The sequence below is a fragment of the Maylandia zebra genome, linkage group LG23 (genome assembly GCF_041146795.1).
Source record: "Maylandia zebra isolate NMK-2024a linkage group LG23, Mzebra_GT3a, whole genome shotgun sequence".
In the NCBI taxonomy this organism is placed as follows: domain Eukaryota; kingdom Metazoa; phylum Chordata; class Actinopteri; order Cichliformes; family Cichlidae; genus Maylandia; species Maylandia zebra.
The window spans coordinates 19297195-19313306 of NC_135188.1; the positions used below are offsets into that span (position 1 = coordinate 19297195).

The 16112-nt window shown below is 44.9% G+C and overlaps 1 protein-coding gene and 7 non-coding genes across 8 annotated transcripts; 3 read left to right on the top strand and 5 right to left on the bottom strand.

Moving 5' to 3' along the window:
- Positions 1 to 1408: 1408 nt before the first annotated feature.
- On the bottom strand, positions 1409 to 1480 carry trnaw-cca (transfer RNA tryptophan (anticodon CCA)). Its single transcript has one exon. It is a non-coding gene; the product is annotated as a tRNA-Trp (tRNA).
- Positions 1481 to 2239: 759 nt separating this feature from the next.
- Positions 2240 to 2322, top strand: trnas-uga (transfer RNA serine (anticodon UGA)). Its single transcript has one exon. It is a non-coding gene; the product is annotated as a tRNA-Ser (tRNA).
- Positions 2323 to 6016: 3694 nt separating this feature from the next.
- Positions 6017 to 7674, bottom strand: LOC143414930 (uncharacterized). Its single transcript, XM_076879969.1, has 2 exons — positions 7474 to 7674; positions 6017 to 6583 (listed from the first exon to the last, which is right to left on the bottom strand). The coding sequence occupies exons 1-2, from the start codon at positions 7656 to 7658 to the stop codon at positions 6313 to 6315; spliced, it is 456 nt and encodes a 151-aa protein (XP_076736084.1). The 5' UTR covers positions 7659 to 7674; the 3' UTR covers positions 6017 to 6312.
- Positions 7675 to 8170: 496 nt separating this feature from the next.
- trnaw-cca (transfer RNA tryptophan (anticodon CCA)) lies at positions 8171 to 8242 on the bottom strand. The gene has a single exon. It is a non-coding gene; the product is annotated as a tRNA-Trp (tRNA).
- A 772-nt stretch (positions 8243 to 9014) lies between these two features.
- trnas-uga (transfer RNA serine (anticodon UGA)) lies at positions 9015 to 9097 on the top strand. Its single transcript has one exon. It is a non-coding gene; the product is annotated as a tRNA-Ser (tRNA).
- Positions 9098 to 11826: 2729 nt separating this feature from the next.
- Positions 11827 to 11898, bottom strand: trnaw-cca (transfer RNA tryptophan (anticodon CCA)). Its single transcript has one exon. It is a non-coding gene; the product is annotated as a tRNA-Trp (tRNA).
- A 759-nt stretch (positions 11899 to 12657) lies between these two features.
- trnas-uga (transfer RNA serine (anticodon UGA)) lies at positions 12658 to 12740 on the top strand. The gene has a single exon. It is a non-coding gene; the product is annotated as a tRNA-Ser (tRNA).
- A 2829-nt stretch (positions 12741 to 15569) lies between these two features.
- On the bottom strand, positions 15570 to 15641 carry trnaw-cca (transfer RNA tryptophan (anticodon CCA)). The gene has a single exon. It is a non-coding gene; the product is annotated as a tRNA-Trp (tRNA).
- Positions 15642 to 16112: the final 471 nt, after the last annotated feature.

Consider the following 16112-nt stretch of genomic DNA (forward strand, 5'->3'; position numbering starts at 1 on the left):
TTGTTTAGTACGTCCTGAAAACAGACGAGCCTAGCAGAGGATGGTTTCGATCCATCGACCTCTGGGTTATGGGCCCAGCACGCTTCCGCTGCGCCACTCTGCTCCACACGTACCACAAGACTAGCGCTGCTTAAAAGTGGGCCTTCAATAACATCTTGCATGAACAAACTGTGGGAATTCTGAAGGTGGACGGTACCCGTTTGAACACTGACTTTTATAAATCTTTGTCACCTCGGCGTTCAATGCTTCAGAGCTTCTTGGACTGCTTGTCAGGTCTCGTGTGCGGCCCAACAGATTTTAAGCTAGGGTCAGCCAACCATTTCCTCGTTAGCTGCTAACTCGAATCACTGAGCTTATTGTGTGAGCCACTGAGTCGCATAGTCACGTAAACGCTTAGACGTGAAAACACTGACACTTGGTGTTGCGTATGTTTACTTCCTAAATAAACCCATGAACTCTCTTCAATGAACCTTATTTTACCTTTAGTTAACTAAAATCGACGTTCTGTTACACGAACACACTCTGCTGATGCACTTCGATGCTCTTAATACTTCCCGCTGATTGTCAATGGTAGTTCTTATCGGTAGAGATGTAATACCGTCTGTAATCACAAGCACCGACATTAGACACGAAATCTGAATGTATCCAACACAGCGGACACAGTGACATTGTCCACAGTGAAAAACTATCCTGGATATGATGAGCTTGCTTCAGAATGCCAAGCCCAGCTCTGAAGCTGCTTTTAGATTTCATTATCATTCAAAACTGTTTGTTTGCTCGGAATGAAAAACTTATACTTGATATTTGAATGTTTTTTTCTTTACAATAATTTTGTGAGTTTCTCTTTGGTGCAGTCTTTACTTCTTTCAACTATGTGTTTACATGTATCTCATGGCATGGTTCTCTGTATACCTGCAGCATGCGAGTGTTTTGTTTGCCATTTTTATTCAGTTCCATTTACAGAAGCCCTCTAATTCAGCTACTATTCACACCTATCCAATGTATTCACACCTGGTGCTTTCAGAAAACAATGGAACGTCCAGCTACCCGGGCCCCCTCCCCAGACGGTCAACACTTGCGGCTCCCCCATCACCTCTACCACTCAGTAAAGCTCACAAATTTCTCCATGTGCCTTCACACCTCTTTCCATACTTGAAAGGGATGTAAACAGACTCTCTAAGACACAGGACCCATGCAAAGCAGCTGGGCCAAATTCGGTGCCTCCATCCACCCTGAGGCACTGTGCTGATCAGTTGTCTACAGTGTTCACTGACACCATCAACAACTCACTGGAGACACGTCATGAGTCATGGACCTGAATTTCTGGACAGACGGACGAGTATGCCACAAGCAACTAAAAGCCTCATATTGGAAGGGAATCACAGGCTGCAGTCCCCTCACTCTCGGCTGACCTTGACGTGATTTGAACACGCAACCTTCTGATCTGGAGTCAGATGCGCTACCATTGCGCCACAAGGTCCCACAAACCTGGCCCTCTGCTCAAAACTTCTGAAAATCTCTGAGAAGCCAGACCATCTTTCCACACAAGCAATTTTTCTGCAACTGGAGGTTGTTCAACTTGTGAATGCAAAGAGGTTGTGCCAAAGACGCATGTCATTTCAGACCATGCATGTCAACATGCACACGTAGAATCTCTCTTTATACTTGAAAGGTTCTCCTCTTTGAGAAAAGAATACAAATCGAGGTTTGAAGTGCGCTTGCAGTAGTCAATCAAAGGCCTAATATAGTGTCTGTCATTCAGTGCTCACGCTCTGATGAGCTTTGCAAGCCAGCTAGACAAATTCTTAACAATGCATATTTGTTACTGATGCTTGTCAGAGAAAGACAAAGTCCTTGGACAGTGTCTAAAAATAAAAGACCTTCCTCTCACACACACCTAAAAAGTGATTGCTCAGAAGGGAGTGCTTTTGTACGTGATGATCTCCTGTCTCAAACACAAGCTGCTCTGGAGAGGCTCCTTGTGCCGTCTGCACCAAAATGCTATTCATGGGGGTAGGAGACCAGTGCTGTCAGCCTTGAATGAAATCTTACCTGACTAAACGACCTTACACTTCACACACAATGGTCTCTTCAACGACTGTTAATGGTATTTACCAGAGAAGTGACTTCTGACTAGGGAGTGTTCTGGCATGTGATGATCTCCAAAAGAACCAGCGCTGTTGGAGCAGGGAGCAGGCATCTCTCACCACAGGCCAAAAGGTGCAGGTGAAGTGGAGGAGCTGTGATGGCCGAGAGGTTAAGGCGTTGGATTTGAAATCCAATGGGGTGTTCCCCGCGCAGGTTCAAACCCTGCTCACAGCGAAAATGCGTTACGGGTGCTTCTTTTTCTGCTAAGATAAGGTTGCAATTAGTCGGAGGGGCTCATATACAAAAGTTGCAACGGTGCCCAGGAGCATTGAGTGATTGACAGTTCTCCAATCACCGGTTCACACCACTGTACTTACATACTAATCATTCATGTACAAAATGTGCTTGTCTCCAAGGAGAGTCCCTCTTCTTCTCTCCAGGCTTTATAAACAAAAACGGTGGGAGATGTCGATCAGTGGCATGTGCACAGACTTTGAGTCACATATTAATTCAAACAGGCTGCAGTCCTGTCACTCTTGGTTGACCTTGATGTGATTTGAACACGCAAGCTTCTGATCTGGAGTCAGATGCGCTACCATTGCCCCACAAGGTCCCACAAACCTGCCCCTCTGCCCAAAACTTCTGAAAATCTCTGCAAAGCCAATCCATCTTCTTTCCACACAAGACATCAAAATTGTTGCAGGGGGCTACTTGTTATCACTGCTATAGAAAGGCTAGAATGACAAATCTTAATCCTTTCTGGCTACGTTTGGTTTTCAGTTAGGCGGCAGTACCTGGTCACTGGTCTCCCGGCAAACACAGCCAGCCATTTGGGTACACCCAAAGCAACACAGTGGTCCAACCGTTTACCGTCACTTTAGCAGCAGGTACACCGTTGCCTCCATTGTTGTTCTTGTGTTGCAAACAGGTGATGTCACGCTGTTGAGGTAACAAAGTGAATGGGCTTTGAAGAAGATGTGGCAAACAGGTTATATTCACTAGGATTTGCTTCTTAGTTAGGCAACTTCTGGGCTTAGTCTGTTTTGTCCAATTTTTGGAAGGTGAATGGCTTCTTCCTGGAAACCTATCCCAGACTTGTAAGCAAGCCTTTCGGAGCACAGTTGTTTAGTACGTCCTGAAAACAGACGAGCCTAGCAGAGGATGGTTTCGATCCATCGACCTCTGGGTTATGGGCCCAGCACGCTTCCGCTGCGCCACTCTGCTCCACACGTACCACAAGACTAGCGCTGCTTAAAAGTGGGCCTTCAATAACATCTTGCATGAACAAACTGTGGGAATTCTGAAGGTGGACGGTACCCGTTTGAACACTGACTTTTATAAATCTTTGTCACCTCGGCGTTCAATGCTTCAGAGCTTCTTGGACTGCTTGTCAGGTCTCGTGTGCGGCCCAACAGATTTTAAGCTAGGGTCAGCCAACCATTTCCTCGTTAGCTGCTAACTCGAATCACTGAGCTTATTGTGTGAGCCACTGAGTCGCATAGTCACGTAAACGCTTAGACGTGAAAACACTGACACTTGGTGTTGCGTATGTTTACTTCCTAAATAAACCCATGAACTCTCTTCAATGAACCTTATTTTACCTTTAGTTAACTAAAATCGACATTCTGTTACACGAACACACTCTGCTGATGCACTTCGATGCTCTTAATACTTCCCGCTGATTGTCAATGGTAGTTCTTATCGGTAGAGATGTAATACCGTCTGTAATCACAAGCACCGACATTAGACACGAAATCTGAATGTATCCGACACAGCGGACACAGTGACATTGTCCACAGTGAAAAACTATCCTGGATATGATGAGCTTGCTTCAGAATGCCAAGCCCAGCCTCCATTGTTGTTCTTGTGTTGCAAACAGGTGATGTCACGCTGTTGAGGTAAAGTGAATGGGCTTTTTTTCTTTACAATCATTTTGTGAGTTTCTCTTTGGTGCAGTCTTTACTTCTTTCAACTATGTGTTTACATGTATCTCATGGCATGGTTCTCTGTATACCTGCAGCATGCGAGTGTTTTGTTTGCCATTTTTATTCAGTTCCATTTACAGAAGCCCTCTAATTCAGCTACTATTCACACCTATCCAATGTATTCACACCTGGTGCTTTCAGAAAACAATGGAACGTCCAGCTACCCGGGCCCCCTCCCCAGACGGTCAACACTTGCGGCTCCCCCATCACCTCTACCACTCAGTAAAGCTCACAAATTTCTCCATGTGCCTTCACACCTCTTTCCATACTTGAAAGGGATGTAAACAGACTCTCTAACGGTGTGTTCACACCGAACGCGATGGACGCGAATAGAGCGTCAGGTTTACATGTAAAGTCAATGGAAAGGCGCGACGACGCGCGATTGCGGGTCCCGCGAAAATTCGGAAGCAGATTTGCGTCGCGAAAACGCCAAAACGCGTGAAACGCGCGTCAGTGTAGCGCGTCTGGCGCGTTTGACTCGCGAATAAAACCACGCGCGTGAGTTTTTGTGTTGCATTTTGTGCATACGCGCGTTTCGCGTCTACCGCTCGAGTTGGAAAAATCTGAACTCCAGTGTCAAATCGCGCGGCGACAACCAATCAGGAGCCTGGTGACGTGGCTGTTACCTAGGTCAAAGGGGCAGATCCAGCCAAAGCCTTTCATACTTCAATGGAGGGGAAGGCTAATCAATGCGGTAGCAAACAACTCGGAGCTGTACAACACCAGCTGCTTTCAGTACCGAGACAGGAATAAAAAGGACCGAGCTTGGAGGAAGATATGTGAAGAGATCGGGCAACCTGGTAAGTTCATTCATTTCTCTTTTGAAAGTTTTCACTGACCCGGGGAAGCCGCACAAAAGCTAGCAAGCCACCGCTATTTTCCCACTGACGTACAAATACCGTTCTGCTTTTATGCATGTTATCATTTAGGAATATATTTTATTGTTTATTAATAAACAGCACACAGTGGTCCCGCTTTTCATCCGTCACTGCTTTGCTTTTTCGCTGATTTTTTATTGCACAGTACAGCATTGCATTCTGCAGCCTGATTGACAAATCTCCTGCGCTTGCCAAATTTATCACGTTTGGTTTTGATAACCATCGCGTCCAATAGAAAAAACAGCACAAAAACACCCATAACTATGAGCCTCATTCGGAAATAGACACCTGCACCGTGAGGGAAAAAGGCGCACGAAAGTGGCGGGCAGATGAAGACAAACCGCGGCATAATAATACTTTTACGTTTTGCAATCTACAAAGGTTTGCACTTTGAGAATCAATTGTGAGAACTGTGACCAGGGGCTAGTTATTCTGAGAACCCCTGCAATAAATGAGGGACCACTGTCTACTCTACGATTATTATATCGAACCTGTTAACATTTAATACTGTATTGATAGAACCAACTGATTCTGCAGCAGAGCATCCCCAGTCCCTGAGCTCCTGCTGCTGCACCCACAGATATGTACAGCAAGCACTGATACCTTTTTAGTCGGTGGGATTCCCTTGTGATCACCTTTACTAAATATCTACAACCAATCTGATTATATCCTGTTATTGTTTTTTTTTTTTTTCAATGTTGAAATTAAAATCTAGTAGCAGCCTTCTCATTTCTTTGTGTTTTGTGCTGTTTTACAGGCCCACAGAGGAGGACGGCTCCGAGGCAGATGAGGGACGGGTCCCAGGACGGTCCATCGGCGGTGGAGCTGGCCATCCTGGAGTCCCTGAAGAGGCCACACCAGTCTCCAATGGAGCATTTCCTCCTCAGCCTTGTTCCTGCTCTGGAGAGCAGCTGGTCCTTTTTATTCCTGTCTCTCTGTAAATTCTTATATTTTATATATTTATGTTTAATGTTTTTCTGTTTGAGACTTTTAATATTATTTCAAATAAATGTTTATAATGACTAATGTCTCAGTTCTACTACACAGCAAATGTTGGCACACGACTTGACACATGTAGAATTTATTTCATATTATACTAATGACAAAATATACTGATACAGTGGGATGCAGAAGTTTGGGCAACCTTGTTAATAGACATTATTTTCCTGTATAAATTGTTGGTTGTTACAATAAAAAATGTCAGTTAAATATCATACAGGAGACACACACAGTGATATTTGAGAAGTGAAAAGAAGTTTACTGGATTTACAGAAAGTGTGCAATAATTGTTTAAACAAAATCAAGCAGGTGCATCAATTTGGGCACCACAAAAAAGAAATGAAATGAATATTTAGTGTATATCAATGTGTGTGTCTCCTATATGATATATGGGGTGCCTTTGTCTGGATGTGCTTCCCATCCAGAGCTGCACAGCACAGAGGAAAGTTCCAGCGCTCCTGGAATCCCTCTGTGATGGACCGCCAGTCTCCAGGTGAAGGCACAGCCATGAAGTCGTCCACTAGACAGTCCCAGATGGACGTCGCTGCCTGGGGGGTGATCTGGCTCACCGTGGACACACCGACTCTGAAACTGAACGCGATGGTCCTGAAGGAGTCCCCGGTGACAAGGAACCTGGACAAAATTGTTCAAAATCAGTATTATGTGTACTGCAGTTACAAAATACATCATTCAAATTCCAAAATACTTTTGTGATGTCAGATTTAAATCACAAAACATGAATCTTACATAAAACCTTTTGTAATTATAAGGATAATTACAAAATGTATATTAGATAATATCTAAAACAGTTGTGTTTTGTTTTAACTTTAACATATCATAATTTGATTGGTAGCAACTTTCACAACTACAGTGAGCCAATCACTCATAATTCCTAAACATGTCAATCAGGTAGGAATGAAGTAAGACATTAATAGAAATAAAGAGTTGTATGTTGACATGTAGCCCTTTCCTTGCTTAAATCATTAATATTTTTGAAAAATTAATCTGTGATAAGACATAGCTTATCAAGATAGAACCATGTAACTAGAGATGAACCAAACTGTTCACAGTTTTATCTAACTCTGTTTTAATAAAGGCTGTGACCCCTGCTATAGAGTCTGACAGCTGCAGGGATTATATACAAATATTCAACTATCCCAGAATTAAACCAGGTCTAAATAAAAAGGAGTGAGTATCACTACAAAGGTTAACTCAGTGGTCCTAATGCTACAGTTTGATATCAGCAAACACCGAGCGCATACATTGATGTGACACCACAGCCATGCTATCATTCAAACACTGATAACAGCATAAATCGAATTAAATCGGGACTTGATGAGACCTTCTGAGTATCACTAGAAATATTATAAAGAGTCGTCTCTGTACCACAGTTTGCTTTCAGTAAACACCGACAGCATTCACTGTTAGCATAGCACATCCATGTTAGCAGTGTATAACTGGATGGATTAGCATATTAGCACAGATATCAATAAAGGACTACCGTATTAAATAGTTTTACTAACCTCAGGCAGACGGACAGGCGCTCTGCAGGTGGGATTGAGCGTCTGTAGTTGGTGTCTAGGCGGGCAATGCTGGGACCGACGAGGGAAAGCAGGTCCTCAAACTGGCCGACGGTGATAGCGCTGGAATCGGCCGTCATCCAGGCGCAGCTCCTGGAGCAAGTGGTGAAACTCACCAAACTGCTCATGCCTCTGGAGGACCTGATGGACGTCTTTTACGCTGCTGCTCTGCTCTCCACAGTACATAGAGAAGGGAGACTCTCTCTTCAAGCGCTAGCTCGATAGCTGCCATCTTGCAAAGATACCGGTCTGGCACAACTCCCTCCCACATTCCTCCCACATTTCCGGTTCACGCGCGTCAAAATGACGCGCGATGGATTTTTCTTGGACACGCATTGAGACGCGAATGTACACGCGTCAAATTAGGGGCGTTTGGGGCGTTTTATTCGCGTCCGGTGTGAACACACTGTAAGACACAGGACCCATGCAAAGCAGCTGGGCCAAATTCGGTGCCTCCATCCACCCTGAGGCACTGTGCTGATCAGTTGTCTACAGTGTTCACTGACACCATCAACAACTCACTGGAGACACGTCATGAGTCATGGACCTGAATTTCTGGACAGACGGACGAGTATGCCACAAGCAACTAAAAACCTCCTATTGGAAGGGAATCACAGGCTGCAGTCCCCTCACTCTCAGCTGACCTTGACGTGATTTGAACACGCAACCTTCTGATCTGGAGTCAGATGCGCTACCATTGCGCCACAAGGTCCCACAAACCTGTCCCACAAACCTGGCCCTCTGCTCAAAACTTCTGAAAATCTCTGAGAAGCCAGACCATCTTTCCACACAAGCAATTTTTCTGCAACTGGAGGTTGTTCAACTTGTGAATGCAAAGAGGTTGTGCCAAAGACGCATGTCATTTCAGACCATGCATGTCAACATGCACACGTAGAATCTCTCTTTATACTTGAAAGGTTCTCCTCTTTGAGAAAAGAATACAAATCGAGGTTTGAAGTGCGCTTGCAGTAGTCAATCAAAGGCCTAATATAGTGTCTGTCATTCAGTGCTCACGCTCTGATGAGCTTTGCAAGCCAGCTAGACAAATTCTTAACAATGCATATTTGTTACTGATGCTTGTCAGAGAAAGACAAAGTCCTTGGACAGTGTCTAAAAATAAAAGACCTTCCTCTCACACACACCTAAAAAGAGATTGCTCAGAAGGGAGTGCTTTTGTACGTGATGATCTCCTGTCTCAAACACAAGCTGCTCTGGAGAGGCTCCTTGTGCCGTCTGCACCAAAATGCTATTCATGGGGGTAGGAGACCAGTGCTGTCAGCCTTGAATGAAATCTTACCTGACTAAACGACCTTACACTTCACACACAATGGTCTCTTCAACGACTGTTAATGGTATTTACCAGAGAAGTGACTTCTGACTAGGGAGTGTTCTGGCATGTGATGATCTCCAAAAGAACCAGCGCTGTTGGAGCAGGGAGCAGGCATCTCTCACCACAGGCCAAAAGGTGCAGGTGAAGTGGAGGAGCTGTGATGGCCGAGCGGTTAAGGCGTTGGATTTGAAATCCAATGGGGTGTTCCCCGCGCAGGTTCAAACCCTGCTCACAGCGAAAATGCGTTACGGGTGCTTCTTTTTCTGCTAAGATAAGGTTGCAATTAGTCGGAGGGGCTCATATACAAAAGTTGCAACGGTGCCCAGGAGCATTGAGTGATTGACAGTTCTCCAATCACCGGTTCACACCACTGTACTTACATACTAATCATTCATGTACAAAATGTGCTTGTCTCCAAGGAGAGTCCCTCTTCTTCTCTCCAGGCTTTATAAACAAAAACGGTGGGAGATGTCGATCAGTGGCATGTGCACAGACTTTGAGTCACATATTAATTCAAACAGGCTGCAGTCCTGTCACTCTTGGTTGACCTTGATGTGATTTGAACACGCAAGCTTCTGATCTGGAGTCAGATGCGCTACCATTGCCCCACAAGGTCCCACAAACCTGCCCCTCTGCCCAAAACTTCTGAAAATCTCTGCAAAGCCAATCCATCTTCTTTCCACACAAGACATCAAAATTGTTGCAGGGGGCTACTTGTTATCACTGCTATAGAAAGGCTAGAATGACAAATCTTAATCCTTTCTGGCTACGTTTGGTTTTCAGTTAGGCGGCAGTACCTGGTCACTGGTCTCCCGGCAAACACAGCCAGCCATTTGGGTACACCCAAAGCAACACAGTGGTCCAACCGTTTACCGTCACTTTAGCAGCAGGTACACCGTTGCCTCCATTGTTGTTCTTGTGTTGCAAACAGGTGATGTCACGCTGTTGAGGTAACAAAGTGAATGGGCTTTGAAGAAGATGTGGCAAACAGGTTATATTCACTAGGATTTGCTTCTTAGTTAGGCAACTTCTGGGTTTAGTCTGTTTTGTCCAATTTTTGGAAGGTGAATGGCTTCTTCCTGGAAACCTATCCCAGACTTGTAAGCAAGCCTTTCGGAGCACAGTTGTTTAGTACGTCCTGAAAACAGACGAGCCTAGCAGAGGATGGTTTCGATCCATCGACCTCTGGGTTATGGGCCCAGCACGCTTCCGCTGCGCCACTCTGCTCCACACGTACCACAAGACTAGCGCTGCTTAAAAGTGGGCCTTCAATAACATCTTGCATGAACAAACTGTGGGAATTCTGAAGGTGGACGGTACCCGTTTGAACACTGACTTTTATAAATCTTTGTCACCTCGGCGTTCAATGCTTCAGAGCTTCTTGGACTGCTTGTCAGGTCTCGTGTGCGGCCCAACAGATTTTAAGCTAGGGTCAGCCAACCATTTCCTCGTTAGCTGCTAACTCGAATCACTGAGCTTATTGTGTGAGCCACTGAGTCGCATAGTCACGTAAACGCTTAGACGTGAAAACACTGACACTTGGTGTTGCGTATGTTTACTTCCTAAATAAACCCATGAACTCTCTTCAATGAACCTTATTTTACCTTTAGTTAACTAAAATCGCCGTTCTGTTACACGAACACACTCTGCTGATGCACTTCGATGCTCTTAATACTTCCCGCTGATTGTCAATGGTAGTTCTTATCGGTAGAGATGTAATACCGTCTGTAATCACAAGCACCGACATTAGACACGAAATCTGAATGTATCCAACACAGCGGACACAGTGACATTGTCCACAGTGAAAAACTATCCTGGATATGATGAGCTTGCTTCAGAATGCCAAGCCCAGCCTCCATTGTTGTTCTTGTGTTGCAAACAGGTGATGTCACGCTGTTGAGGTAACAAAGTGAATGGGCTTTGAAGAAGATGTGGCAAACAGGTTATATTCACTAGGATTTGCTTCTTAGTTAGGCAACTTCTGGGTTTAGTCTGTTTTGTCCAATTTTTGGAAGGTGAATGGCTTCTTCCTGGAAACCTATCCCAGACTTGTAAGCAAGCCTTTCGGAGCACAGTTGTTTAGTACGTCCTGAAAACAGACGAGCATAGCAGAGGATGGTTTCGATCCATCGACCTCTGGGTTATGGGCCCAGCACGCTTCCGCTGCGCCACTCTGCTCCACACGTACCACAAGACTAGCGCTGCTTAAAAGTGGGCCTTCAATAACATCTTGCATGAACAAACTGTGGGAATTCTGAAGGTGGACGGTACCCGTTTGAACACTGACTCTGAAGCTGCTTTTAGATTTCATTATCATTCAAAACTGTTTGTTTGCTCGGAATGAAAAACTTATACTTGATATTTGAATGTTTTTTTCTTTACAATAATTTTGTGAGTTTCTCTTTGGTGCAGTCTTTACTTCTTTCAACTATGTGTTTACATGTATCTCATGGCATGGTTCTCTGTATACCTGCAGCATGCGAGTGTTTTGTTTGCCATTTTTATTCAGTTCCATTTACAGAAGCCCTCTAATTCAGCTACTATTCACACCTATCCAATGTATTCACACCTGGTGCTTTCAGAAAACAATGGAACGTCCAGCTACCCGGGCCCCCTCCCCAGACGGTCAACACTTGCGGCTCCCCCATCACCTCTACCACTCAGTAAAGCTCACAAATTTCTCCATGTGCCTTCACACCTCTTTCCATACTTGAAAGGGATGTAAACAGACTCTCTAAGACACAGGACCCATGCAAAGCAGCTGGGCCAAATTCGGTGCCTCCATCCACCCTGAGGCACTGTGCTGATCAGTTGTCTACAGTGTTCACTGACACCATCAACAACTCACTGGAGACACGTCATGAGTCATGGACCTGAATTTCTGGACAGACGGACGAGTATGCCACAAGCAACTAAAAACCTCATATTGGAAGGGAATCACAGGCTGCAGTCCCCTCACTCTCGGCTGACCTTGACGTGATTTGAACACGCAACCTTCTGATCTGGAGTCAGATGCGCTACCATTGCGCCACAAGGTCCCACAAACCTGGCCCTCTGCTCAAAACTTCTGAAAATCTCTGAGAAGCCAGACCATCTTTCCACACAAGCAATTTTTCTGCAACTGGAGGTTGTTCAACTTGTGAATGCAAAGAGGTTGTGCCAAAGACGCATGTCATTTCAGACCATGCATGTCAACATGCACACGTAGAATCTCTCTTTATACTTGAAAGGTTCTCCTCTTTGAGAAAAGAATACAAATCGAGGTTTGAAGTGCGCTTGCAGTAGTCAATCAAAGGCCTAATATAGTGTCTGTCATTCAGTGCTCACGCTCTGATGAGCTTTGCAAGCCAGCTAGACAAATTCTTAACAATGCATATTTGTTACTGATGCTTGTCAGAGAAAGACAAAGTCCTTGGACAGTGTCTAAAAATAAAAGACCTTCCTCTCACACACACCTAAAAAGTGATTGCTCAGAAGGGAGTGCTTTTGTACGTGATGATCTCCTGTCTCAAACACAAGCTGCTCTGGAGAGGCTCCTTGTGCCGTCTGCACCAAAATGCTATTCATGGGGGTAGGAGACCAGTGCTGTCAGCCTTGAATGAAATCTTACCTGACTAAACGACCTTACACTTCACACACAATGGTCTCTTCAACGACTGTTAATGGTATTTACCAGAGAAGTGACTTCTGAGTAGGGAGTGTTCTGGCATGTGATGATCTCCAAAAGAACCAGCGCTGTTGGAGCAGGGAGCAGGCATCTCTCACCACAGGCCAAAAGGTGCAGGTGAAGTGGAGGAGCTGTGATGGCCGAGAGGTTAAGGCGTTGGATTTGAAATCCAATGGGGGGTTCCCCGCGCAGGTTCAAACCCTGCTCACAGTGAAAATGCGTTACGGGTGCTTCTTTTTCTGCTAAGATAAGGTTGCAATTAGTCGGAGGGGCTCATATACAAAAGTTGCAACGGTGCCCAGGAGCATTGAGTGATTGACAGTTCTCCAATCACCGGTTCACACCACTGTACTTACATACTAATCATTCATGTACAAAATGTGCTTGTCTCCAAGGAGAGTCCCTCTTCTTCTCTCCAGGCTTTATAAACAAAAACGGTGGGAGATGTCGATCAGTGGCATGTGCACAGACTTTGAGTCACATATTAATTCAAACAGGCTGCAGTCCTGTCACTCTTGGTTGACCTTGATGTGATTTGAACACGCAAGCTTCTGATCTGGAGTCAGATGCGCTACCATTGCCCCACAAGGTCCCACAAACCTGCCCCTCTGCCCAAAACTTCTGAAAATCTCTGCAAAGCCAATCCATCTTCTTTCCACACAAGACATCAAAATTGTTGCAGGGGGCTACTTGTTATCACTGCTATAGAAAGGCTAGAATGACAAATCTTAATCCTTTCTGGCTACGTTTGGTTTTCAGTTAGGCGGCAGTACCTGGTCACTGGTCTCCCGGCAAACACAGCCAGCCATTTGGGTACACCCAAAGCAACACAGTGGTCCAACCGTTTACCGTCACTTTAGCAGCAGGTACACCGTTGCCTCCATTGTTGTTCTTGTGTTGCAAACAGGTGATGTCACGCTGTTCAATGCTTCAGAGCTTCTTGGACTGCTTGTCAGGTCTCGTGTGCGGCCCAACAGATTTTAAGCTAGGGTCAGCCAACCTTTTCCTCGTTAGCTGCTAACTCGAATCACTGAGCTTATTGTGTGAGCCACTGAGTCGCATAGTCACGTAAACGCTTAGACGTGAAAACACTGACACTTGGTGTTGCGTATGTTTACTTCCTAAATAAACCCATGAACTCTCTTCAATGAACCTTATTTTACCTTTAGTTAACTAAAATCGACGTTCTGTTACACGAACACACTCTGCTGATGCACTTCGATGCTCTTAATACTTCCCGCTGATTGTCAATGGTAGTTCTTATCGGTAGAGATGTAATACCGTCTGTAATCACAAGCACCGACATTAGACACGAAATCTGAATGTATCCAACACAGCGGACACAGTGACATTGTCCACAGTGAAAAACTATCCTGGATATGATGAGCTTGCTTCAGAATGCCAAGCCCAGCCTCCATTGTTGTTCTTGTGTTGCAAACAGGTGATGTCACGCTGTTGAGGTAACAAAGTGAATGGGCTTTGAAGAAGATGTGGCAAACAGGTTATATTCACTAGGATTTGCTTCTTAGTTAGGCAACTTCTGCGTTTAGTCTGTTTTGTCCAATTTTTGGAAGGTGAATGGCTTCTTCCTGGAAACCTATCCCAGACTTGTAAGCAAGCCTTTCGGAGCACAGTTGTTTAGTACGTCCTGAAAACAGACGAGCCTAGCAGAGGATGGTTTCGATCCATCGACCTCTGGGTTATGGGCCCAGCACGCTTCCGCTGCGCCACTCTGCTCCACACGTACCACAAGACTAGCGCTGCTTAAAAGTGGGCCTTCAATAACATCTTGCATGAACAAACTGTGGGAATTCTGAAGGTGGACGGTACCCGTTTGAACACTGACTTTTATAAATCTTTGTCACCTCGGCGTTCAATGCTTCAGAGCTTCTTGGACTGCTTGTCAGGTCTCGTGTGCGGCCCAACAGATTTTAAGCTAGGGTCAGCCAACCATTTCCTCGTTAGCTGCTAACTCGAATCACTGAGCTTATTGTGTGAGCCACTGAGTCGCATAGTCACGTAAACGCTTAGACGTGAAAACACTGACACTTGGTGTTGCGTATGTTTACTTCCTAAATAAACCCATGAACTCTCTTCAATGAACCTTATTTTACCTTTAGTTAACTAAAATCGCCGTTCTGTTACACGAACACACTCTGCTGATGCACTTCGATGCTCTTAATACTTCCCGCTGATTGTCAATGGTAGTTCTTATCGGTAGAGATGTAATACCGTCTCTAATCACAAGCACCGACATTAGACACGAAATCTGAATGTATCCAACACAGCGGACACAGTGACATTGTCCACAGTGAAAAACTATCCTGGATATGATGAGCTTGCTTCAGAATGCCAAGCCCAGCTCTGAAGCTGCTTTTAGATTTCATTATCATTCAAAACTGTTTGTTTGCTCGGAATGAAAAACTTATACTTGATATTTGAATGTTTTTTTCTTTACAATAATTTTGTGAGTTTCTCTTTGGTGCAGTCTTTACTTCTTTCAACTATGTGTTTACATGTATCTCATGGCATGGTTCTCTGTATACCTGCAGCATGCGAGTGTTTTGTTTGCCATTTTTATTCAGTTCCATTTACAGAAGCCCTCTAATTCAGCTACTATTCACACCTATCCAATGTATTCACACCTGGTGCTTTCAGAAAACAATGGAACGTCCAGCTACCCGGGCCCCCTCCCCAGACGGTCAACACTTGCGGCTCCCCCATCACCTCTACCACTCAGTAAAGCTCACAAATTTCTCCATGTGCCTTCACACCTCTTTCCATACTTGAAAGGGATGTAAACAGACTCTCTAAGACATAGGACCCATGCAAAGCAGCTGGGCCAAATTCGGTGCCTCCATCCACCCTGAGGCACTGTGCTGATCAGTTGTCTACAGTGTTCACTGACACCATCAACAACTCACTGGAGACACGTCATGAGTCATGGACCTGAATTTCTGGACAGACGGACGAGTATGCCACAAGCAACTAAAAACCTCCTATTGGAAGGGAATCACAGGCTGCAGTCCCCTCACTCTCGGCTGACCTTGACGTGATTTGAACACGCAACCTTCTGATCTGGAGTCAGATGCGCTACCATTGCGCCACAAGGTCCCACAAGCCTGGCCCTCTGCTCAAAACTTCTGAAAATCTCTGAGAAGCCAGACCATCTTTCCACACAAGCAATTTTTCTGCAACTGGAGGTTGTTCAACTTGTGAATGCAAAGAGGTTGTGCCAAAGACGCATGTCATTTCAGACCATGCATGTCAACATGCACACGTAGAATCTCTCTTTATACTTGAAAGGTTCTCCTCTTTGAGAAAAGAATACAAATCGAGGTTTGAAGTGCGCTTGCAGTAGTCAATCAAAGGCCTAATATAGTGTCTGTCATTCAGTGCTCACGCTCTGATGAGCTTTGCAAGCCAGCTAGACAAATTCTTAACAATGCATATTTGTTACTGATGCTTGTCAGAGAAAGACAAAGTCCTTGGACAGTGTCTAAAAATAAAAGACCTTCCTCTCACACACACCTAAAAAGTGATTGCTCAGAAGGGAGTGCTTTTGTACGTGATGATCTCCTGTCT